The sequence below is a fragment of the Polychytrium aggregatum genome (genome assembly GCF_025602895.1).
Source record: "Polychytrium aggregatum strain JEL109 chromosome Unknown BJ171scaffold_59, whole genome shotgun sequence".
Classification (NCBI taxonomy): Eukaryota; Fungi; Chytridiomycota; class Chytridiomycetes; order Polychytriales; genus Polychytrium; species Polychytrium aggregatum.
In genome coordinates, this window is record NW_026516261.1 from 204,583 (window position 1) to 229,087 (window position 24,505).

The 24,505-nt window shown below is 57.9% G+C and overlaps 3 protein-coding genes across 3 annotated transcripts; all 3 read left to right on the top strand.

Annotated features, from left to right (window-relative positions):
* The first annotated feature begins 5,350 nt into the window (after positions 1 to 5,350).
* BJ171DRAFT_526144 (uncharacterized protein) lies at positions 5,351 to 7,097 on the top strand. The gene is made up of 3 exons (XM_053112668.1): positions 5,351 to 6,571; positions 6,856 to 6,877; positions 7,017 to 7,097. Exons 1-3 carry the CDS (start codon positions 5,492 to 5,494, stop codon positions 7,025 to 7,027), a joined length of 1,113 nt encoding a protein of 370 aa, XP_052962464.1. The 5' UTR covers positions 5,351 to 5,491; the 3' UTR covers positions 7,028 to 7,097.
* A 4-nt stretch (positions 7,098 to 7,101) lies between these two features.
* On the top strand, positions 7,102 to 8,288 carry BJ171DRAFT_254234 (uncharacterized protein). Its single transcript, XM_053106707.1, has 3 exons — positions 7,102 to 7,295; positions 7,375 to 8,027; positions 8,115 to 8,288. Exons 2-3 carry the CDS (start codon positions 7,377 to 7,379, stop codon positions 8,217 to 8,219), a joined length of 756 nt encoding a protein of 251 aa, XP_052962465.1. The 5' UTR covers positions 7,102 to 7,295; positions 7,375 to 7,376; the 3' UTR covers positions 8,220 to 8,288.
* Positions 8,289 to 8,629: 341 nt separating this feature from the next.
* BJ171DRAFT_603268 (uncharacterized protein) lies at positions 8,630 to 9,568 on the top strand (the record flags this gene model as incomplete). Its single annotated transcript, XM_053115168.1, has 1 exon — positions 8,630 to 9,568. The coding sequence occupies one exon, from the start codon at positions 8,630 to 8,632 to the stop codon at positions 9,566 to 9,568; it is 939 nt and encodes a 312-aa protein (XP_052962466.1).
* Between the last annotated feature and the right edge of the window lie 14,937 nt (positions 9,569 to 24,505).

Sequence of the window (24,505 nt, forward strand, 5' to 3'; positions counted from 1 at the left end):
CCAAGTCGCCCCCACCCACCACATCGTCGCCGCCAAGCTCTGCTTAAAGGACCAGGCGTACCGTTGGTACCGCCGCCAAGGGTTCGACGAGCAGAGCGAAGGTGTGTTTGACGACTTCAAGGACCGCCTCCGTCGCCGCTTCGGCAGCCCCAATGCTGAACTCATTGCCCGTGACAAGCTATACTCTCTCGTGCAGCGTGGTTCTGTGACCCGCTACATCGAGGAGTTTGAAGACCTCTCCTCCCAGATTGAGGAGCTGGGCTCTGCTGATGCGATGTACCTCTTCCAGAAGGGCCTCAAGCCCAAGATCAGAGAGTACATCGCCAGCAACCCTGATGCCCGCAAGTCCCTGGACGTGATGATGGACGTTGCCGAGAACCTCGACAACGTCCAGTACCATGGCCGCCAGTTCTACCCGCAGCTGGCAGGCGGCCATCGGTCTCATCACGTCCCAGCCCGTCCGCCTCGCCCGGCCCCGCCCGCAAGACCCATGCCTGAGCCCATGGACGTTGACGTCAACGCCATGGAGGCTCGTGGCCCTCCCCGCTCCCGGTTCCAGCAAGCTGCCACTGTCTCCCCCAAGGACAGACAGAAGCAGGAGGACCTCCGCCATGGTTCCTGCTTCTTCTGTCACCGACCGGGACACCAGGCCAAGGAGTGCCCCATGAAGTCGGGAAACGGCCGACCCTACTAGGTGGCTCTGGAGCCCTAGTAGGAGACCAACGCCGTGGATTGCTCAATGCAGTCCACGCGTCTCCAGAGGAAGTTCACCTCGCCCCCTCCCCCGAAGGAGAAACAAACCAAGTGTTGTGCGTCGTGCGAGAGGTGCATGGTGGCGCAAGCCGCCTGCCTCTCCACGAACGTGAAGAGAAAACCAAAATTGAAAACCAAAACAAAAAAGAAAATCAAGAACCCTTGAGGGACAGGACCGCCTGTGCCCTCACCCCTGTCAAGTCGTGTGTGTCGGATGCTTCCGACATGTGTCCGCAAGCCGTGGACGTCGTGTGCAATGGCGTGCTGACGCCGCAGGCCCCCGCAATGGCCGAACCCTATCCAAAATGTCCGAGTGGCCGTGATGAAGCCAACCAAGACCAAGTGTCGCCCGTTCCCCCAAGTCAAGTCATGGTGCAGGAGGCTGTGCAGGAGGACCATGAAGAGTCCCTGCTGTACCTCCCTGCCACCGTCCAAGGTCACACCGTCCGAATGATGGTGGACTCTGGAGCAAGCTGCAACTTTGTCAGCAGACGCTTGCTCCAGGAGCTCAACATACATGCAACCAAGAAGAAGTCGCCGATGAGTGTGGCGCTTGCAGACGATCGTGTGCAGCAGTGCACACACCAAGTGGTCCTGCGAGTGGCCCTCCATCCCAAGTACCATCCTGTCCTGTTGTTCCAAGTGATCGACACCAAGTTCGATGCCATCCTCGGCATGAGCTGGCTTGCTCGTGCCGAGCCGACTCCAGTCGTCGACTGGAAAGGCCGCACTGTCCGTGTTGGCCCTGACATTGTCCTGCAGGGCATGGCCTCACCCAACATGCCACCTCTCCTCTCAGCCATGCAATTCAAGAGGCTGATCAAGAAGGACACGTCGTTCCTCTGTGTCGTGCGTGAGGTCGACGACACCGACCAAGCCGGTCCCGGTCCCCCGCCTGTGGTGACCAAGCTGCTCGACGAGTACAAGGACGTATTCCCCGACCAGTTGCCACAATGCCTGCCACCCCAACGCACCGTCGATCATCGCATCGACATCGAACCAGGCTCGTCGCCTCCGTCAAGACCGACGTACCAACTGTCGCTGACGGAGATGGACGAACTCAAGCGCCAGTTGGATGACCTCCTCGCCCATGGGTTCATCCGCCCGAGCCAGTCACCGTATGGTGCACCAGTGCTCTTTGTCAAGAAGAAAGAAGGTGATCTCAGGATGTGCGTCGACTATCGCGCACTAAACAAACAGACCATCAAGAACACCTACCCGTTGCCCAGGATCGACGAGTTGATGGATCGTCTGAGTGGAGCAAAGGTCTTTAGCAAGATAGACCTCCGCTCAGGCTACCATCAGATCCGCATCCACGAGGATGATGTCCACAAGACCGCCTTCAGGACTCGCTACGGACTGTACGAGTTCCTAGTGCTGCCGTTCGGATTGACGAACGCACCTGCCACGTTCATGCAGCTGATGAACGATGTGTTCCGCCAAGAGCTCGACAACTCTGTCATCGTGTACCTGGATGATATCCTTGTGTACAGCAAGGATGAAGCGACCCATGAAGGTCATGTCGCCCGCGTGCTGGCCAAGCTACGCGAGCACAAGTTGTATGCCAAACTGTCCAAGTGTGAGTTCTTCAAGAATCAAGTCCCGTTCCTGGGACACGTTGTCTCAGGAAGAGGAATCGAAGTCGACCCCGCCAAGGTCAAGTCTGTGGTCGAGTGGCCGCCGCTCGCATGCGTCTCTGACGTGCAGTCGTTTCTCGGTCTCGTCAACTACTACCGCCGATTCATCCCCGATCTGGCGCGCACTGCCGGTCCACTCACAGACCTACTCCGCAAAGAGTGCCCCTTCGTGTGGGACCACCCACAACGCCAAGCGTTCGAGACCCTCAAGCACGCCTTGACGAACGCTCCTGTCCTCGCTGTGTTCGACCCGAACACGGATGTCTCCGTGCACACCGACGCCTCCGACTTTGCGGTGGGAGCTGTTTTGATGCAGGAGGGAAGGCCCGTTGCCTTCGAGTCGCGCAAACTGTCCCAACACGAGATCAACTATCCCGTGCACGAGAAGGAGCAGCTTGCGATCATCTACGCGCTGCAGAAGTTCCGAGTGTACCTCCACGGTACCGCCAAGCCCTTCAAGATTGTGACGGACCACCAGTCACTGCGTTACCTCGACACCAAGAAGAACCTGAGCCGACGCCAAGCGCGATGGATGGAGTTCCTCGCCGAGTACAACTACGAGGTTGTATACCAGAAAGGCAAACTCAATGTGGTGCCTGACGCACTGTCCCGACGCCCCGACTACCAATTGGCGTCACTGTACGAGTCGACTGTCAGTGTCGACAACACGATGCTGGATGTTGTCCGAGACAACATCGCCAACGACAAACAGTTCGGAGAACTGTTCCGAAAGGTGTCTAAGCTCCCCAAGGACGACGAATCATCCGAGTACACAGTGCGTGATGGCCTGCTCCTCCTGAAGAAGGACAGCCGTGTCTGTGTGCCGGACATTCCGTCGTTGAAGACCAAGTTGCTCCAAGAGGTCCACGACTCGCCCCTCGCTGGACACTTTGGAGTCGAGAAGACATACGACCGACTGGCCAAAGTCGCATACTGGCCTGGAATGAAGCGCACCGTCGAGAAGTACATCGAGTCCTGCCATACCTGCAAGATGGTCAAGTCACGCACGACCCGAGAGCAAGGATTGCTGCAACCCCTGCCTGTTCCCGACCGCCCCTGGACCAGCATGTCCATGGATCTCATCACGCATCTACCGACGACCAAGTTGGACCACGATGCAATCGCTGTCTTTGTCGACAGGTTCAGCAAGATGGCACACTTTGTGCCGTGCCAGACGACATGCTCCGCGCCTGACCTTGCACTGCTGTTCTTCAAGCATGTGTTCAAGCACCACGGCCTCCCAAAGTCCATCGTCAGTGATCGAGACCCCCGATTCACCTCCTTGTTTTGGACAAGTCTGTTCGACCATCTCGGCACCAAGCTGAACATGTCAACCTCGCACCACCAACAAACGGATGGACAGTCCGAGCGGACGATCCGCACCCTCGAGCAATACCTGAGGACATACGCCTCGACCAGCCAAGACGACTGGGACATACAGCTGAGTCATGCAGAGTTTGCATACAACACCGCCAAGTCGAGCACAACTGGCTTGAGCCCCTTTGAGGCGCTCTACGGATTCCAGCCTGATGTTCCCACCTCCTTGACACTGACCGAGTCCACGGCTGGATTGCCTCCCAAACCAAGTGCCTTTGTCAAAGATCATCAAGTCCGACACAAGATGATCGCCGACGCGCTCACGGATGCGCAACAAGTGATGGCGAAGTACTACGACCGCCGACACCAGGATGTCTCCTTTGAAGTTGGAGACCTTGTCTACCTGGACGCCGACAACATCAAGGTCCCCGAAGCCCAGTCAAAGAAGTTGTTGCCCAAGTACCGAGGACCGTTCAAGATAGCGGCCCGACCCAGTCCCCTCAACTACCTGTTGGACTTGCCACCTGGAAGCAAGCTCCATCCTGTCTTCCATGTGTCCAAGCTGCGTCGCCACACGACCCGCAGTCCAGCACAGTTCCCCGACGCCGACGAAGGTGTCCCGGACGACGCACCACTGGAAGACGACCTCGGACAATACTATACTCAAGAATATGAAGTCGAAAGGATCGTGAGGCACAAGAAAGTGGCTGATGGGTCACTTCGGTTTTATGTCAAGTGGGTTGGTTACCCACACTCGGGCAACACATGGCAAACACTGGAGGACTTGTCCCATGCACCCGAGGAGCTGAGTAAATACGGTAAACACCTCGAGGAGCCCCAAATAAAGAGCACACGCAGGGCTCCTCGCAGGAAGCCTTCTTAAGTGTGGGAGTGTAGGAGATGGTATCTCCGACGCTGTGCTGCGCGTACTGCGCGTACTGCGCGGCGCAGTGGGTCGTGACCTGTGCTGCGCTTTGCGTTTTCACGCACCGCAGGCAGGCCACCGCAGGGTATACCTGCGGGTTGCCCCCGTTCCCCCCGTTTGTCTGGAGTTCGGTTTTATCGTGAATAAACGTAAGTGCTCCCCGAGCTCACCCGTCCGCTAGAGTAGCCTAGCACCGCCCTGTTCTGCCCCGTCCTGTCTTGTCTTGTACCCCCTCCCTCCCCGTCTTGCCCCAACGTCCCAGTAGTGGACGTTACAGCCTGCGGTGCGTGAAAACGCAAAGCGCAGCACAGGTCACGACCCACTGCGCCGCGCAGTACGCGCAGTACGCGCAGCACAGCGTCGGAGATACCATCTCCTACACGACATCATCACTCTCATAGTCAAAGTAATAGGACGTCTTTGGTGGCATTTTCAGTCGATCGCGTTGACTTGGGTGCTTGATCTCTGGCCCTGATTTTTTGCGTGTGTGGCGATGCCCTGTGCCTCAGGTTCGAATCCGCGCGAACCGTCTGAATCATGGCTCGATTCGGATCCAGCCTGATCACGTGGAGACGCACAAGGATTCGACCTGTCATTCACCCTTCGAAGCATCGCAGCCAAACACACATGCAGCGAACAGAGCGTGTACATGGATCAATGCATTTCTTTATTCAGTGAAGTCGTCGTCAGAGTCAGAAGTCAAGTCAAACGTCACACCATTGAGCTCGGGGGGAACAAAGACAGCGGCTGGGACAACAACAACATCATCCTCGGCATCCGAAGCGGTGCTGATGTCGTCCACAAGTTCGTCTTCAGAGTCAATGTCGTCGCGCCACTCAATTTCATCTTCGAAAAAATCATGGCACCGGGCATTTTTGAAGACATCCCTGCTTTCCTTGGCACTAAGAGGCTTGAATTGAGGGTGATCCGCCAAGGCATCGCTCTTGCGCGCGAGCAGGTCCACGACGTCTTCGGGGATGGAGATGGGAAATGGGGGGTTGGTGACGTGTTTCGAATGAAACTTGCAAACGGATGCCCAATGGGCGGGATGCTGAGTCGTTTGGGCGTTGAAGAGCAGCCTCCAAAACTTCATTTGCGTCCTGTCACAATCAAACGACTTGTAGATTGTGGCAAGGAGAGCGGTGGCGAATGGGTATCCGGCGACACTGGCAATCTTGAGGAGTGGGCGCACTGGAGTGTCATCGCTTGGGTGAATCGACATGTCACAAATCCGATTCAAATGCCCAATGCCCAAGAGGTAGATCGCGACAACGTCCCCGAGCTTGGCGGCCTTTTCGACGGCTTCGAAGTATGTCTTGATTTTGGATTGAGTCAGCTTGATCGTACCGTTAGAATTGATGACTCGGGTCATCATCAGGCGAGCAAAAACGGTCGCGGCGGTTGCTTGCTCGGCCTTTGTGTATGTTGTGGTGTCTTCGGGTGCGTCCATGATCTTCAAGAGCCATCGGTCGTCGAAACAGCTCGGGGACGGAGACGGATAGATCTGGTAGAGACGTCGTACTTCCTCGTCCAAAATCGTCGTTTGGACATCGAAACAGCCATTCTTGTTGACGAGGTAGTCTTCGTGGCTGTGGTAGATTTCCAACCCGGTGAAGCCGATCCAAAGGCGGTATTGAACCAACTTGGAGCCGCGGATGAGGGCTTCAAAGGTCTTGCAGGTTTGCTTGAGGCGGAGTATGGTGGGGATGTCCAGGAGCCAGAGGAAGGCTTCATTGGCCACGACGATTTCAGCTTGGGTCATAGGATTGACTCGGCGGATGGTGGCGACCTGGGTGACATGATCCGAGACGGGCTTGACCGTGGGGTACAAAACCGGAGAGGGCGGGGCAGCTGGTTCAGCTGGAGCATCATCGTGCTCGCGGACACATTGGCGCTTGGACGGGGACGTGGTAGACTCGACGAGAGATGCATTGGTGCGCTTCATAGTGAATGTAGAATGTATATAGTAGAGTGTAGTGTGTAAGTCGTAGGAAAGCACTGGAGAGGGTGGGTGCGGTGAGGTGCGGTTGCGTCGGAGACGGAGGGAACGGGTGTCCTTTTATCATCGGGGGGTGCGTCCGCTGCCTGCGTGCGCATGGGACATGTCGATTGGCTGGGGTTTGTTTCAAAATCGATAGCGAGGCTTTCTCCTTGATGGACGCCCCAGAGAGAATCATATGGTGCAAAAAAAAGATAGGGTTTGCCATCCTCAGTGACAAATACCTTCATCCGATCCGTTTGGGGCAGCCCTCATGATGCATGCGGCTCCTTCGAGTGTCCCGTTCTTGTCTCCCATCACACCACTCGGGAGGATGCGGCGCAGCATGATTTTCTGCGGATCTTGTTCTCTGGCGACGACAAACACATCCCATGCCGTTTGGGGTAGTCCGCATGATGCATGCGGCTCCTTCGAGTGTCCCTGGCTTGTCGTCCAATGCACCACTCGAGAGGGTACTTGCTTTTTTTCCTTGCCGTTGGGTTTTTTCTCCTTGATGTGATTTGATTTGGGTGGAGACCACATACTCCGAGGCGCACGGAGGGTATCTGGCTGGCCGATGATAAATAGGCCGCTGTCTCCCGCATCGAAGTTTTCATCCTCACCAGTCTCTACTCGACTACGACCTACTTCACTACAAGCGACTACGCTCTACGACTTACTCCAGGTTCGTGCTCTCCCACGCACACTGTAGGATGCTGACATGATCCCAGTCACTGACACACCCACTTTCCATTCAAACACAGACATGTCTACTCCTTCCGCCTCTTCCGCTGTCCCTCTGCGCTCCCTTCGTTGCGCCGAAGTCCTCGAAGATGGCACTCGCTGCCCCGGCCGCGCTGTCCAGACCGGCCTCAAGTGCAATGTCCATTGCACCAAACCAGGCTACAACCATCGATGCCCCTATGCCACCGGCATGTCGGGTTACACTCTGCAGTGCTCCAAGTCCTGCATGGAGGGCTTTGACGGGTGCTTCCATCACCGCCGCTTCCCCGAAGCGGACTATGTGGGTCGCTGCACCCACATGACCAAGAAGTCCGACTTGAAGATCCGCTGTTCGTGCAAGTCGCTTCATGGTCGCAATGTTTGTGAGTGGCACGACCGGTATCCCACGCGCTCCTATCTGGAGGTGATGCAGGTGGATCGAAAGCCTGTGTATTACGACTCCGACTCGGACAACGAGCCCGGTCCATCGACTCCTCGTCGCACCCATATGAAGCGCACTACCCGCGCCCCCGAGGCCTTTTGGGATGCCGAGGATCACGACGAACCTGCTTTTGTCTCCCCCGAGCAGAAGGCCGCCGATGCCAAGAAGGCCGAGGAACTCGCCAGGATCGTGAGTGCACTCATGTCTGTCTCGGACAGAGGCGAGGCCATCGATACGGATGCCGTCAGCAAGGTGAGCCTCGGACCCGCAGCACCCAGTCCTGTCTTTCTCGCTCTCAATCGCGTCAATGTTCTCAACTGGCTTCTCTGCACCCCAAAGATCATTGCTGGCGTCATGAGTGAACGCTCCCCCAGAGAGCGTCACTCCTTCACTCCCGCACCCAAGGCCTCCAAGGGTACCAAGGTCAAGACTGAGCGTGGCTGAATGAATGGTGTATTGTTTTGTTTGTCGACACAGTCATGAATACATTCGCGCTGCGCCACTCGTCGACAATGGACATGGGTCATGGTGGTGTTTGGCGACCAGGACGGGGGGGATGATCTCCATGGTTTCAAAACCGTTACTGCGAAATCGCAGGCATGTCCACTCACACTGATGCTCAACACGAGCGACTCACATTCTACACCCGGGCCACATACACTGCCACACACAGCCTCGGGCATGGTGCGATTGCAGCGCTGCTCCGCCACACCAGGGAACCAAGTCCCTGTCGTTCAGGGACGTTTTGGCGGGTACTCCACTACTGCGCTGTCCGGGGCCACACAAAAGTCTTGCGCATCCCCAGTTCCCTCAGGCATTCCCTTGCCCTCGCATCCCGCAGTGCACCCGAACCAATGCCAGCCCCTCTCAGCCAGACCGTTCGTCCCGTCTTCCAGACCTTCGATTCCGCCGGTGTCGATGCGGTCCAGCAGCTCTTTCCGTTCCACCAAGTCGAGCATCTCGATGTCTCCGGTCTTGTGATCGTTCGCTCTGCCTGTGTGAGCACCACTGATCTGGCCAAGTTCGCTCAGCGCCTCTCCGATCACTTTGTCGTCCGCGTGTGTGTCCCGCTTCAGGCCGATCTCGATGGCGAGTTCCCCGATCGCCCGTGGGTCGTCCACTCGATCGAGGAGCGCAACGGCCTCGAGTTTGTCGAGTTCGCCCGTCCCGGCGACACCTTCAACTTTCCCGAGTACAAACGCAGCAACAGCGAGCTCCCCCAGACCCATGGGGCTCCCTTCATTCCTGGCAGGCTGACCCACCACATTCCCGAGGCCGGTCTCGACCGTTTCCATCGCCAGTACCTCGCCAAGTACTTGCAGGGCTACCGTGTCTCCATGATCGAGCGCACCGACGCTCTCTTCAATTTCTTCATGGATCTCGATGGCAGCCAGCTTGCATCCCAGCATGCCGATGGTGCCCATGGTCTCTACAAGGCCATGTATGACCATGTCAGCAGCACCATCAACGACGCCCCCATCGTCACCATGCGCACCACCCACGATGGCTCGAAGATCGCGGGCTGCCATTTCCATTGGCCCAATCTGCAGATCACTCCCGACAATGCCAAGCACGTGATCGATCGCCTCAAGGCTGGTGCTCCTTCCTCTGTCCCCGACACCTTCTTTGACTCGAGCGTCTATCGTTCGGGTCTGCGTATGCTGCATTCCTGGAAGCAGCGCAAGGAGTCCGACACCAGCTTCAACGAGCATTACCACATTGCCCAATGGGACTACGCTGATCACCAATGGGTCAGACGTCCCGGTGCCGCCTTCACCGTTGCCGACCTGTAACGTCCACTACTGGGACGTTGGGGCAAGACGGGGAGGGAGGGGGTACAAGACAAGACAGGACGGGGCAGAACAGGGCGGTGCTAGGCTACTCTAGCGGACGGGTGAGCTCGGGGAGCACTTACGTTTATTCACGATAAAACCGAACTCCAGACAAACGGGGGGAACGGGGGCAACCCGCAGGTATACCCTGCGGTGGCCTGCCTGCGGTGCGTGAAAACGCAAAGCGCAGCACAGGTCACGACCCACTGCGCCGCGCAGTACGCGCAGTACGCGCAGCACAGCGTCGGAGATACCATCTCCTACACTCCCACACTTAAGAAGGCTTCCTGCGAGGAGCCCTGCGTGTGCTCTTTATTTGGGGCTCCTCGAGGTGTTTACCGTATTTACTCAGCTCCTCGGGTGCATGGGACAAGTCCTCCAGTGTTTGCCATGTGTTGCCCGAGTGTGGGTAACCAACCCACTTGACATAAAACCGAAGTGACCCATCAGCCACTTTCTTGTGCCTCACGATCCTTTCGACTTCATATTCTTGAGTATAGTATTGTCCGAGGTCGTCTTCCAGTGGTGCGTCGTCCGGGACACCTTCGTCGGCGTCGGGGAACTGTGCTGGACTGCGGGTCGTGTGGCGACGCAGCTTGGACACATGGAAGACAGGATGGAGCTTGCTTCCAGGTGGCAAGTCCAACAGGTAGTTGAGGGGACTGGGTCGGGCCGCTATCTTGAACGGTCCTCGGTACTTGGGCAACAACTTCTTTGACTGGGCTTCGGGGACCTTGATGTTGTCGGCGTCCAGGTAGACAAGGTCTCCAACTTCAAAGGAGACATCCTGGTGTCGGCGGTCGTAGTACTTCGCCATCACTTGTTGCGCATCCGTGAGCGCGTCGGCGATCATCTTGTGTCGGACTTGATGATCTTTGACAAAGGCACTTGGTTTGGGAGGCAATCCAGCCGTGGACTCGGTCAGTGTCAAGGAGGTGGGAACATCAGGCTGGAATCCGTAGAGCGCCTCAAAGGGGCTCAAGCCAGTTGTGCTCGACTTGGCGGTGTTGTATGCAAACTCTGCATGACTCAGCTGTATGTCCCAGTCGTCTTGGCTGGTCGAGGCGTATGTCCTCAGGTATTGCTCGAGGGTGCGGATCGTCCGCTCGGACTGTCCATCCGTTTGTTGGTGGTGCGAGGTTGACATGTTCAGCTTGGTGCCGAGATGGTCGAACAGACTTGTCCAAAACAAGGAGGTGAATCGGGGGTCTCGATCACTGACGATGGACTTTGGGAGGCCGTGGTGCTTGAACACATGCTTGAAGAACAGCAGTGCAAGGTCAGGCGCGGAGCATGTCGTCTGGCACGGCACAAAGTGTGCCATCTTGCTGAACCTGTCGACAAAGACAGCGATTGCATCGTGGTCCAACTTGGTCGTCGGTAGATGCGTGATGAGATCCATGGACATGCTGGTCCAGGGGCGGTCGGGAACAGGCAGGGGTTGCAGCAATCCTTGCTCTCGGGTCGTGCGTGACTTGACCATCTTGCAGGTATGGCAGGACTCGATGTACTTCTCGACGGTGCGCTTCATTCCAGGCCAGTATGCGACTTTGGCCAGTCGGTCGTATGTCTTCTCGACTCCAAAGTGTCCAGCGAGGGGCGAGTCGTGGACCTCTTGGAGCAACTTGGTCTTCAACGACGGAATGTCCGGCACACAGACACGGCTGTCCTTCTTCAGGAGGAGCAGGCCATCACGCACTGTGTACTCGGATGATTCGTCGTCCTTGGGGAGCTTAGACACCTTTCGGAACAGTTCTCCGAACTGTTTGTCGTTGGCGATGTTGTCTCGGACAACATCCAGCATCGTGTTGTCGACACTGACAGTCGACTCGTACAGTGACGCCAATTGGTAGTCGGGGCGTCGGGACAGTGCGTCAGGCACCACATTGAGTTTGCCTTTCTGGTATACAACCTCGTAGTTGTACTCGGCGAGGAACTCCATCCATCGCGCTTGGCGTCGGCTCAGGTTCTTCTTGGTGTCGAGGTAACGCAGTGACTGGTGGTCCGTCACAATCTTGAAGGGCTTGGCGGTACCGTGGAGGTACACTCGGAACTTCTGCAGCGCGTAGATGATCGCAAGCTGCTCCTTCTCGTGCACGGGATAGTTGATCTCGTGTTGGGACAGTTTGCGCGACTCGAAGGCAACGGGCCTTCCCTCCTGCATCAAAACAGCTCCCACCGCAAAGTCGGAGGCGTCGGTGTGCACGGAGACATCCGTGTTCGGGTCGAACACAGCGAGGACAGGAGCGTTCGTCAAGGCGTGCTTGAGGGTCTCGAACGCTTGGCGTTGTGGGTGGTCCCACACGAAGGGGCACTCTTTGCGGAGTAGGTCTGTGAGTGGACCGGCAGTGCGTGTAGGAGATGGTATCTCCGACGCTGTGCTGCGCGTACTGCGCGTACTGCGCGGCGCAGTGGGTCGTGACCTGTGCTGCGCTTTGCGTTTTCACGCACCGCAGGCAGGCCACCGCAGGGTATACCTGCGGGTTGCCCCCGTTCCCCCCGTTTGTCTGGAGTTCGGTTTTATCGTGAATAAACGTAAGTGCTCCCCGAGCTCACCCGTCCGCTAGAGTAGCCTAGCACCGCCCTGTTCTGCCCCGTCCTGTCTTGTCTTGTACCCCCTCCCTCCCCGTCTTGCCCCAACGTCCCAGTAGTGGACGTTACATGGTAGCATCGGAAATCCTCGTCTTGTTTTCGTCCTGTTTGTCCTCTTTCTAGATCCTCAAGCTGGATCCCGCCTCTCTTGCCGACCGACTCTCCTCTCTGTCCCTGGAGCCTGCCCCTGCCATGAGCAACCCCCGCCCACTTCCGGAAGCCTTCCTCAAGACCTTCCGTGCCCCAGTGTTTACTGGGAAGAGCCGCTCCTCCTCGGTGGAGGACTGGCTGCAGCAACTCGAGGACTACCTCGATGCTGCCCAAGTCGCCCCCACCCACCACATCGTCGCCGCCAAGCTCTGCTTAAAGGACCAGGCGTACCGTTGGTACCGCCGCCAAGGGTTCGACGAGCAGAGCGAAGGTGTGTTTGACGACTTCAAGGACCGCCTCCGTCGCCGCTTCGGCAGCCCCAATGCTGAACTCATTGCCCGTGACAAGCTATACTCTCTCGTGCAGCGTGGTTCTGTGACCCGCTACATCGAGGAGTTTGAAGACCTCTCCTCCCAGATTGAGGAGCTGGGCTCTGCTGATGCGATGTACCTCTTCCAGAAGGGCCTCAAGCCCAAGATCAGAGAGTACATCGCCAGCAACCCTGATGCCCGCAAGTCCCTGGACGTGATGATGGACGTTGCCGAGAACCTCGACAACGTCCAGTACCATGGCCGCCAGTTCTACCCGCAGCTGGCAGGCGGCCATCGGTCTCATCACGTCCCAGCCCGTCCGCCTCGCCCGGCCCCGCCCGCAAGACCCATGCCTGAGCCCATGGACGTTGACGTCAACGCCATGGAGGCTCGTGGCCCTCCCCGCTCCCGGTTCCAGCAAGCTGCCACTGTCTCCCCCAAGGACAGACAGAAGCAGGAGGACCTCCGCCATGGTTCCTGCTTCTTCTGTCACCGACCGGGACACCAGGCCAAGGAGTGCCCCATGAAGTCGGGAAACGGCCGACCCTACTAGGTGGCTCTGGAGCCCTAGTAGGAGACCAACGCCGTGGATTGCTCAATGCAGTCCACGCGTCTCCAGAGGAAGTTCACCTCGCCCCCTCCCCCGAAGGAGAAACAAACCAAGTGTTGTGCGTCGTGCGAGAGGTGCATGGTGGCGCAAGCCGCCTGCCTCTCCACGAACGTGAAGAGAAAACCAAAATTGAAAACCAAAACAAAAAAGAAAATCAAGAACCCTTGAGGGACAGGACCGCCTGTGCCCTCACCCCTGTCAAGTCGTGTGTGTCGGATGCTTCCGACATGTGTCCGCAAGCCGTGGACGTCGTGTGCAATGGCGTGCTGACGCCGCAGGCCCCCGCAATGGCCGAACCCTATCCAAAATGTCCGAGTGGCCGTGATGAAGCCAACCAAGACCAAGTGTCGCCCGTTCCCCCAAGTCAAGTCATGGTGCAGGAGGCTGTGCAGGAGGACCATGAAGAGTCCCTGCTGTACCTCCCTGCCACCGTCCAAGGTCACACCGTCCGAATGATGGTGGACTCTGGAGCAAGCTGCAACTTTGTCAGCAGACGCTTGCTCCAGGAGCTCAACATACATGCAACCAAGAAGAAGTCGCCGATGAGTGTGGCGCTTGCAGACGATCGTGTGCAGCAGTGCACACACCAAGTGGTCCTGCGAGTGGCCCTCCATCCCAAGTACCATCCTGTCCTGTTGTTCCAAGTGATCGACACCAAGTTCGATGCCATCCTCGGCATGAGCTGGCTTGCTCGTGCCGAGCCGACTCCAGTCGTCGACTGGAAAGGCCGCACTGTCCGTGTTGGCCCTGACATTGTCCTGCAGGGCATGGCCTCACCCAACATGCCACCTCTCCTCTCAGCCATGCAATTCAAGAGGCTGATCAAGAAGGACACGTCGTTCCTCTGTGTCGTGCGTGAGGTCGACGACACCGACCAAGCCGGTCCCGGTCCCCCGCCTGTGGTGACCAAGCTGCTCGACGAGTACAAGGACGTATTCCCCGACCAGTTGCCACAATGCCTGCCACCCCAACGCACCGTCGATCATCGCATCGACATCGAACCAGGCTCGTCGCCTCCGTCAAGACCGACGTACCAACTGTCGCTGACGGAGATGGACGAACTCAAGCGCCAGTTGGATGACCTCCTCGCCCATGGGTTCATCCGCCCGAGCCAGTCACCGTATGGTGCACCAGTGCTCTTTGTCAAGAAGAAAGAAGGTGATCTCAGGATGTGCGTCGACTATCGCGCACTAAACAAACAGACCATCAAGAACACCTACCCGTTGCCCAGGATCGACGAGTTGATGGATCGTCTGAGTGGAGCAAAGGTCTTTAGCAAGATAGACCTCCGCTCAGGCTACCATCAGATCCGCATCCACGAGGATGATGTCCACAAGACCGCCTTCAGGACTCGCTACGGACTGTACGAGTTCCTAGTGCTGCCGTTCGGATTGACGAACGCACCTGCCACGTTCATGCAGCTGATGAACGATGTGTTCCGCCAAGAGCTCGACAACTCTGTCATCGTGTACCTGGATGATATCCTTGTGTACAGCAAGGATGAAGCGACCCATGAAGGTCATGTCGCCCGCGTGCTGGCCAAGCTACGCGAGCACAAGTTGTATGCCAAACTGTCCAAGTGTGAGTTCTTCAAGAATCAAGTCCCGTTCCTGGGACACGTTGTCTCAGGAAGAGGAATCGAAGTCGACCCCGCCAAGGTCAAGTCTGTGGTCGAGTGGCCGCCGCTCGCATGCGTCTCTGACGTGCAGTCGTTTCTCGGTCTCGTCAACTACTACCGCCGATTCATCCCCGATCTGGCGCGCACTGCCGGTCCACTCACAGACCTACTCCGCAAAGAGTGCCCCTTCGTGTGGGACCACCCACAACGCCAAGCGTTCGAGACCCTCAAGCACGCCTTGACGAACGCTCCTGTCCTCGCTGTGTTCGACCCGAACACGGATGTCTCCGTGCACACCGACGCCTCCGACTTTGCGGTGGGAGCTGTTTTGATGCAGGAGGGAAGGCCCGTTGCCTTCGAGTCGCGCAAACTGTCCCAACACGAGATCAACTATCCCGTGCACGAGAAGGAGCAGCTTGCGATCATCTACGCGCTGCAGAAGTTCCGAGTGTACCTCCACGGTACCGCCAAGCCCTTCAAGATTGTGACGGACCACCAGTCACTGCGTTACCTCGACACCAAGAAGAACCTGAGCCGACGCCAAGCGCGATGGATGGAGTTCCTCGCCGAGTACAACTACGAGGTTGTATACCAGAAAGGCAAACTCAATGTGGTGCCTGACGCACTGTCCCGACGCCCCGACTACCAATTGGCGTCACTGTACGAGTCGACTGTCAGTGTCGACAACACGATGCTGGATGTTGTCCGAGACAACATCGCCAACGACAAACAGTTCGGAGAACTGTTCCGAAAGGTGTCTAAGCTCCCCAAGGACGACGAATCATCCGAGTACACAGTGCGTGATGGCCTGCTCCTCCTGAAGAAGGACAGCCGTGTCTGTGTGCCGGACATTCCGTCGTTGAAGACCAAGTTGCTCCAAGAGGTCCACGACTCGCCCCTCGCTGGACACTTTGGAGTCGAGAAGACATACGACCGACTGGCCAAAGTCGCATACTGGCCTGGAATGAAGCGCACCGTCGAGAAGTACATCGAGTCCTGCCATACCTGCAAGATGGTCAAGTCACGCACGACCCGAGAGCAAGGATTGCTGCAACCCCTGCCTGTTCCCGACCGCCCCTGGACCAGCATGTCCATGGATCTCATCACGCATCTACCGACGACCAAGTTGGACCACGATGCAATCGCTGTCTTTGTCGACAGGTTCAGCAAGATGGCACACTTTGTGCCGTGCCAGACGACATGCTCCGCGCCTGACCTTGCACTGCTGTTCTTCAAGCATGTGTTCAAGCACCACGGCCTCCCAAAGTCCATCGTCAGTGATCGAGACCCCCGATTCACCTCCTTGTTTTGGACAAGTCTGTTCGACCATCTCGGCACCAAGCTGAACATGTCAACCTCGCACCACCAACAAACGGATGGACAGTCCGAGCGGACGATCCGCACCCTCGAGCAATACCTGAGGACATACGCCTCGACCAGCCAAGACGACTGGGACATACAGCTGAGTCATGCAGAGTTTGCATACAACACCGCCAAGTCGAGCACAACTGGCTTGAGCCCCTTTGAGGCGCTCTACGGATTCCAGCCTGATGTTCCCACCTCCTTGACACTGACCGAGTCCACGGCTGGATTGCCTCCCAAACCAAGTGCCTTTGTCAAAGATCATCAAGTCCGACACAAGATGATCGCCGACGCGCTCACGGATGCGCAACAAGTGATGGCGAAGTACTACGACCGCCGACACCAGGATGTCTCCTTTGAAGTTGGAGACCTTGTCTACCTGGACGCCGACAACATCAAGGTCCCCGAAGCCCAGTCAAAGAAGTTGTTGCCCAAGTACCGAGGACCGTTCAAGATAGCGGCCCGACCCAGTCCCCTCAACTACCTGTTGGACTTGCCACCTGGAAGCAAGCTCCATCCTGTCTTCCATGTGTCCAAGCTGCGTCGCCACACGACCCGCAGTCCAGCACAGTTCCCCGACGCCGACGAAGGTGTCCCGGACGACGCACCACTGGAAGACGACCTCGGACAATACTATACTCAAGAATATGAAGTCGAAAGGATCGTGAGGCACAAGAAAGTGGCTGATGGGTCACTTCGGTTTTATGTCAAGTGGGTTGGTTACCCACACTCGGGCAACACATGGCAAACACTGGAGGACTTGTCCCATGCACCCGAGGAGCTGAGTAAATACGGTAAACACCTCGAGGAGCCCCAAATAAAGAGCACACGCAGGGCTCCTCGCAGGAAGCCTTCTTAAGTGTGGGAGTGTAGGAGATGGTATCTCCGACGCTGTGCTGCGCGTACTGCGCGTACTGCGCGGCGCAGTGGGTCGTGACCTGTGCTGCGCTTTGCGTTTTCACGCACCGCAGGCAGGCCACCGCAGGGTATACCTGCGGGTTGCCCCCGTTCCCCCCGTTTGTCTGGAGTTCGGTTTTATCGTGAATAAACGTAAGTGCTCCCCGAGCTCACCCGTCCGCTAGAGTAGCCTAGCACCGCCCTGTTCTGCCCCGTCCTGTCTTGTCTTGTACCCCCTCCCTCCCCGTCTTGCCCCAACGTCCCAGTAGTGGACGTTACAGTGCGCGCCAGATCGGGGATGAATCGGCGGTAGTAGTTGACGAGACCGAGAAACGACTGCACGTCAGAGACGCATGCGAGCGGCGGCCACTCGACCACAGACTTGACCTTGGCGGGGTCGACTTCGATTCCTCTTCCTGAGACAACGTGTCCCAGGAACGGGACTTGATTCTTGAAGAACTCACACTTGGACAGTTTGGCATACAACTTGTGCTCGCGTAGCTTGGCCAGCACGCGGGCGACATGACCTTCATGGGTCGCTTCATCCTTGCTGTACACAAGGATATCATCCAGGTACACGATGACAGAGTTGTCGAGCTCTTGGCGGAACACATCGTTCATCAGCTGCATGAACGTGGCAGGTGCGTTCGTCAATCCGAACGGCAGCACTAGGAACTCGTACAGTCCGTAGCGAGTCCTGAAGGCGGTCTTGTGGACATCATCCTCGTGGATGCGGATCTGATGGTAGCCTGAGCGGAGGTCTATCTTGCTAAAGACCTTTGCTCCACTCAGACGATCCATCAACTCGTCGATCCTGGGCAACGGGTAGGTGTTCTTGATGGTCTGTTTGTTTAGTGCGCGATAGTCGACGCACATCCTGAGATCACCTTCTTTCTTCTTGACAAAGAGCACTGGTGCACCATACGGTGACTGGCTCGGGCGGATGAACCCATGGGCGAGGAGGTCATCCAACTGGCGCTTGAGTTCGTCCATCTCCGTCAGCGACAGTTGGTACGTCGGTCTTGACGGAGGCGACGAGCCTGGTTCGATGTCGATGCGATGATCGACGGTGCGTTGGGGTGGCAGGCATTGTGGCAACTGGTCGGGGAATACGTCCTTGTACTCGTCGAGCAGCTTGGTCACCACAGGCGGGGGACCGGGACCGGCTTGGTCGGTGTCGTCGACCTCACGCACGACACAGAGGAACGACGTGTCCTTCTTGATCAGCCTCTTGAATTGCATGGCTGAGAGGAGAGGTGGCATGTTGGGTGAGGCCATGCCCTGCAGGACAATGTCAGGGCCAACACGGACAGTGCGGCCTTTCCAGTCGACGACTGGAGTCGGCTCGGCACGAGCAAGCCAGCTCATGCCGAGGATGGCATCGAACTTGGTGTCGATCACTTGGAACAACAGGACAGGATGGTACTTGGGATGGAGGGCCACTCGCAGGACCACTTGGTGTGTGCACTGCTGCACACGATCGTCTGCAAGCGCCACACTCATCGGCGACTTCTTCTTGGTTGCATGTATGTTGAGCTCCTGGAGCAAGCGTCTGCTGACAAAGTTGCAGCTTGCTCCAGAGTCCACCATCATTCGGACGGTGTGACCTTGGACGGTGGCAGGGAGGTACAGCAGGGACTCTTCATGGTCCTCCTGCACAGCCTCCTGCACCATGACTTGACTTGGGGGAACGGGCGACACTTGGTCTTGGTTGGCTTCATCACGGCCACTCGGACATTTTGGATAGGGTTCGGCCATTGCGGGGGCCTGCGGCGTCAGCACGCCATTGCACACGACGTCCACGGCTTGCGGACACATGTCGGAAGCATCCGACACACACGACTTGACAGGGGTGAGGGCACAGGCGGTCCTGTCCCTCAAGGGTTCTTGATTTTCTTTTTTGTTTTGGTTTTCAATTTTGGTTTTCTCTTCACGTTCGTGGAGAGGCAGGCGGCTTGCGCCACCATGCACCTCTCGCACGACGCACAACACTTGGTTTGTTTCTCCTTCGGGGGAGGGGGCGAGGTGAACTTCCTCTGGAGACGCGTGGACTGCATTGAGCAATCCACGGCGTTGGTCTCCTACTAGGGCTCCAGAGCCACCTAGTAGGGTCGGCCGTTTCCCGACTTCATGGGGCACTCCTTGGCCTGGTGTCCCGGTCGGTGACAGAAGAAGCAGGAACCATGGCGGAGGTCCTCCTGCTTCTGTCTGTCCTTGGGGGAGACAGTGGCAGCTTGCTGGAACCGGGAGCGGGGAGGGCCACGAGCCTCCATGGCGTTGACGTCAACGTCCATGGGCTCAGGCATGGGTCTTGCGGGCGGGGCCGGGCGAGGCGGACGGGCTGGGACGTGATGAGACCGATGGCCGCCTGCCAGCTGCGGGTAGAACTGGCGGCCATGGTACTGGACGTTGTCGAGGTTCTCGGCAACGTCCATCATCACGTCCAGGGACTTGCGGGCATCAGGGTTGCTGGCGATGTACTCTCTGATCTTGGGCTTGAGGCCCTTCTGGAAGAGGTACATCGCATCAGCAGAGCCCAGCTCCTCAATCTGGGAGGAGAGGTCTTCAAACTCCTCGATGTAGCGGGTCACAGAACCACGCTGCACGAGAGAGTATAGCTTGTCACGGGCAATGAGTTCAGCATTGGGGCTGCCGAAGCGGCGACGGAGGCGGTCCTTGAAGTCGTCAAACACACCTTCGCTCTGCTCGTCGAACCCTTGGCGGCGGTACCAACGGTACGCCTGGTCCTTTAAGCAGAGCTTGGCGGCGACGATGTGGTGGGTGGGGGCGACTTGGGCAGCATCGAGGTAGTCCTCGAGTTGCTGCAGCCAGTCCTCCACCGAGGAGGAGCGGCTCTTCCCAGTAAACACTGGGGCACGGAAGGTCTTGAGGAAGGCTTCCGGAAGTGGGCGGGGGTTGCTCATGGCAGGGGCAGGCTCCAGGGACAGAGAGGAGAGTCGGTCGGCAAGAGAGGCGGGATCCAGCTTGAGGATCTAGAAAGAGGACAAACAGGACGAAAACAAGACGAGGATTTCCGATGCTACCATGTAACGTCCACTACTGGGACGTTGGGGCAAGACGGGGAGGGAGGGGGTACAAGACAAGACAGGACGGGGCAGAACAGGGCGGTGCTAGGCTACTCTAGCGGACGGGTGAGCTCGGGGAGCACTTACGTTTATTCACGATAAAACCGAACTCCAGACAAACGGGGGGAACGGGGGCAACCCGCAGGTATACCCTGCGGTGGCCTGCCTGCGGTGCGTGAAAACGCAAAGCGCAGCACAGGTCACGACCCACTGCGCCGCGCAGTACGCGCAGTACGCGCAGCACAGCGTCGGAGATACCATCTCCTACACAGGCAGGCCACCGCAGGGTATACCTGCGGGTTGCCCCCGTTCCCCCCGTTTGTCTGGAGTTCGGTTTTATCGTGAATAAACGTAAGTGCTCCCCGAGCTCACCCGTCCGCTAGAGTAGCCTAGCACCGCCCTGTTCTGCCCCGTCCTGTCTTGTCTTGTACCCCCTCCCTCCCCGTCTTGCCCCAACGTCCCAGTAGTGGACGTTACATGGTAGCATCGGAAATCCTCGTCTTGTTTTCGTCCTGTTTGTCCTCTTTCTAGATCCTCAAGCTGGATCCCGCCTCTCTTGCCGACCGACTCTCCTCTCTGTCCCTGGAGCCTGCCCCTGCCATGAGCAACCCCCGCCCACTTCCGGAAGCCTTCCTCAAGACCTTCCGTGCCCCAGTGTTTACTGGGAAGAGCCGCTCCTCCTCGGTGGAGGACTGGCTGCAGCAACTCGAGGACTACCTCGATGCTGCCCAAGTCGCCCCCACCCACCACATCGTCGCCGCCAAGCTCTGCTTAAAGGACCAGGCGTACCGTTGGTACCGCCGCCAAGGGTTCGACGAGCAGAGCGAAGGTGTGTTTGACGACTTCAAGGACCGCCTCCGTCGCCGCTTCGGCAGCCCCAATGCTGAACTCATTGCCCGTGACAAGCTATACTCTCTCGTGCAGCGTGGTTCTGTGACCCGCTACATCGAGGAGTTTGAAGACCTCTCCTCCCAGATTGAGGAGCTGGGCTCTGCTGATGCGATGTACCTCTTCCAGAAGGGCCTCAAGCCCAAGATCAGAGAGTACATCGCCAGCAACCCTGATGCCCGCAAGTCCCTGGACGTGATGATGGACGTTGCCGAGAACCTCGACAACGTCCAGTACCATGGCCGCCAGTTCTACCCGCAGCTGGCAGGCGGCCATCGGTCTCATCACGTCCCAGCCCGTCCGCCTCGCCCGGCCCCGCCCGCAAGACCCATGCCTGAGCCCATGGACGTTGACGTCAACGCCATGGAGGCTCGTGGCCCTCCCCGCTCCCGGTTCCAGCAAGCTGCCACTGTCTCCCCCAAGGACAGACAGAAGCAGGAGGACCTCCGCCATGGTTCCTGCTTCTTCTGTCACCGACCGGGACACCAGGCCAAGGAGTGCCCCATGAAGTCGGGAAACGGCCGACCCTACTAGGTGGCTCTGGAGCCCTAGTAGGAGACCAACGCCGTGGATTGCTCAATGCAGTCCACGCGTCTCCAGAGGAAGTTCACCTCGCCCCCTCCCCCGAAGGAGAAACAAACCAAGTGTTGTGCGTCGTGCGAGAGGTGCATGGTGGCGCAAGCCGCCTGCCTCTCCACGAACGTGAAGAGAAAACCAAAATTGAAAACCAAAACAAAAAAGAAAATCAAGAACCCTTGAGGGACAGGACCGCCTGTGCCCTCACCCCTGTCAAGTCGTGTGTGTCGGATGCTTCCGACATGTGTCCGCAAGCCGTGGACGTCGTGTGCAATGGCGTGCTGACGCCGCAGGCCCCCGCAATGGCCGAACCCTATCCAAAATGTCCGAGTGGCCGTGATGAAGCCAACCAAGACCAAGTGTCGCCCGTTCCCCCAAGTCAAGTCATGGTGCAGGAGGCTGTGCAGGAGGACCATGAAGAGTCCCTGCTGTACCTCCCTGCCACCGTCCAAGGTCACACCGTCCGAATGATGGTGGACTCTGGAGCAAGCTGCAACTTTGTCAGCAGACGCTTGCTCCAGGAGCTCAACATACATGCAACCAAGAAGAAGTCGCCGATGAGTGTGGCGCTTGCAGACGATCGTGTGCAGCAGTGCACACACCAAGTGGTCCTGCGAGTGGCCCTCCATCCCAAGTACCATCCTGTCCTGTTGTTCCAAGTGATCGACACCAAGTTCGATGCCATCCTCGGCATGAGCTGGCTTGCTCGTGCCGAGCCGACTCCAGTCGTCGACTGGAAAGGCCGCACTGTCCGTGTTGGCCCTGACATTGTCCTGCAGGGCATGGCCTCACCCAACATGCCACCTCTCCTCTCAGCCATGCAATTCAAGAGGCTGATCAAGAAGGACACGTCGTTCCTCTGTGTCGTGCGTGAGGTCGACGACACCGACCAAGCCGGTCCCGGTCCCCCGCCTGTGGTGACCAAGCTGCTCGACGAGTACAAGGACGTATTCCCCGACCAGTTGCCACAATGCCTGCCACCCCAACGCACCGTCGATCATCGCATCGACATCGAACCAGGCTCGTCGCCTCCGTCAAGACCGACGTACCAACTGTCGCTGACGGAGATGGACGAACTCAAGCGCCAGTTGGATGACCTCCTCGCCCATGGGTTCATCCGCCCGAGCCAGTCACCGTATGGTGCACCAGTGCTCTTTGTCAAGAAGAAAGAAGGTGATCTCAGGATGTGCGTCGACTATCGCGCACTAAACAAACAGACCATCAAGAACACCTACCCGTTGCCCAGGATCGACGAGTTGATGGATCGTCTGAGTGGAGCAAAGGTCTTTAGCAAGATAGACCTCCGCTCAGGCTACCATCAGATCCGCATCCACGAGGATGATGTCCACAAGACCGCCTTCAGGACTCGCTACGGACTGTACGAGTTCCTAGTGCTGCCGTTCGGATTGACGAACGCACCTGCCACGTTCATGCAGCTGATGAACGATGTGTTCCGCCAAGAGCTCGACAACTCTGTCATCGTGTACCTGGATGATATCCTTGTGTACAGCAAGGATGAAGCGACCCATGAAGGTCATGTCGCCCGCGTGCTGGCCAAGCTACGCGAGCACAAGTTGTATGCCAAACTGTCCAAGTGTGAGTTCTTCAAGAATCAAGTCCCGTTCCTGGGACACGTTGTCTCAGGAAGAGGAATCGAAGTCGACCCCGCCAAGGTCAAGTCTGTGGTCGAGTGGCCGCCGCTCGCATGCGTCTCTGACGTGCAGTCGTTTCTCGGTCTCGTCAACTACTACCGCCGATTCATCCCCGATCTGGCGCGCACTGCCGGTCCACTCACAGACCTACTCCGCAAAGAGTGCCCCTTCGTGTGGGACCACCCACAACGCCAAGCGTTCGAGACCCTCAAGCACGCCTTGACGAACGCTCCTGTCCTCGCTGTGTTCGACCCGAACACGGATGTAGGAGATGGTATCTCCGACGCTGTGCTGCGCGTACTGCGCGTACTGCGCGGCGCAGTGGGTCGTGACCTGTGCTGCGCTTTGCGTTTTCACGCACCGCAGGCAGGCCACCGCAGGGTATACCTGCGGGTTGCCCCCGTTCCCCCCGTTTGTCTGGAGTTCGGTTTTATCGTGAATAAACGTAAGTGCTCCCCGAGCTCACCCGTCCGCTAGAGTAGCCTAGCACCGCCCTGTTCTGCCCCGTCCTGTCTTGTCTTGTACCCCCTCCCTCCCCGTCTTGCCCCAACGTCCCAGTAGTGGACGTTACATGGTAGCATCGGAAATCCTCGTCTTGTTTTCGTCCTGTTTGTCCTCTTTCTAGATCCTCAAGCTGGATCCCGCCTCTCTTGCCGACCGACTCTCCTCTCTGTCCCTGGAGCCTGCCCCTGCCATGAGCAACCCCCGCCCACTTCCGGAAGCCTTCCTCAAGACCTTCCGTGCCCCAGTGTTTACTGGGAAGAGCCGCTCCTCCTCGGTGGAGGACTGGCTGCAGCAACTCGAGGACTACCTCGATGCTGCCCAAGTCGCCCCCACCCACCACATCGTCGCCGCCAAGCTCTGCTTAAAGGACCAGGCGTACCGTTGGTACCGCCGCCAAGGGTTCGACGAGCAGAGCGAAGGTGTGTTTGACGACTTCAAGGACCGCCTCCGTCGCCGCTTCGGCAGCCCCAATGCTGAACTCATTGCCCGTGACAAGCTATACTCTCTCGTGCAGCGTGGTTCTGTGACCCGCTACATCGAGGAGTTTGAAGACCTCTCCTCCCAGATTGAGGAGCTGGGCTCTGCTGATGCGATGTACCTCTTCCAGAAGGGCCTCAAGCCCAAGATCAGAGAGTACATCGCCAGCAACCCT

Excerpts from the sequence above, each read along its gene's own strand:
- BJ171DRAFT_526144 (XM_053112668.1), top strand. The coding sequence starts at position 5,492 with ATGGCACCGGGCATTTTTGAAGACATCCCTGCTTTCCTTGGCACTAAG. Across the intron at positions 6,572-6,855 it reads ACGAGAGATGCATTGGTGCG|CTTCATCCGATCCGTTTGGG; the intron begins CTTCATAGTGAA and ends AGTGACAAATAC.
- BJ171DRAFT_254234 (XM_053106707.1), top strand. The coding sequence starts at position 7,377 with ATGTCTACTCCTTCCGCCTCTTCCGCTGTCCCTCTGCGCTCCCTTCGT. Across the intron at positions 8,028-8,114 it reads ATACGGATGCCGTCAGCAAG|ATCATTGCTGGCGTCATGAG; the intron begins GTGAGCCTCGGA and ends TGCACCCCAAAG.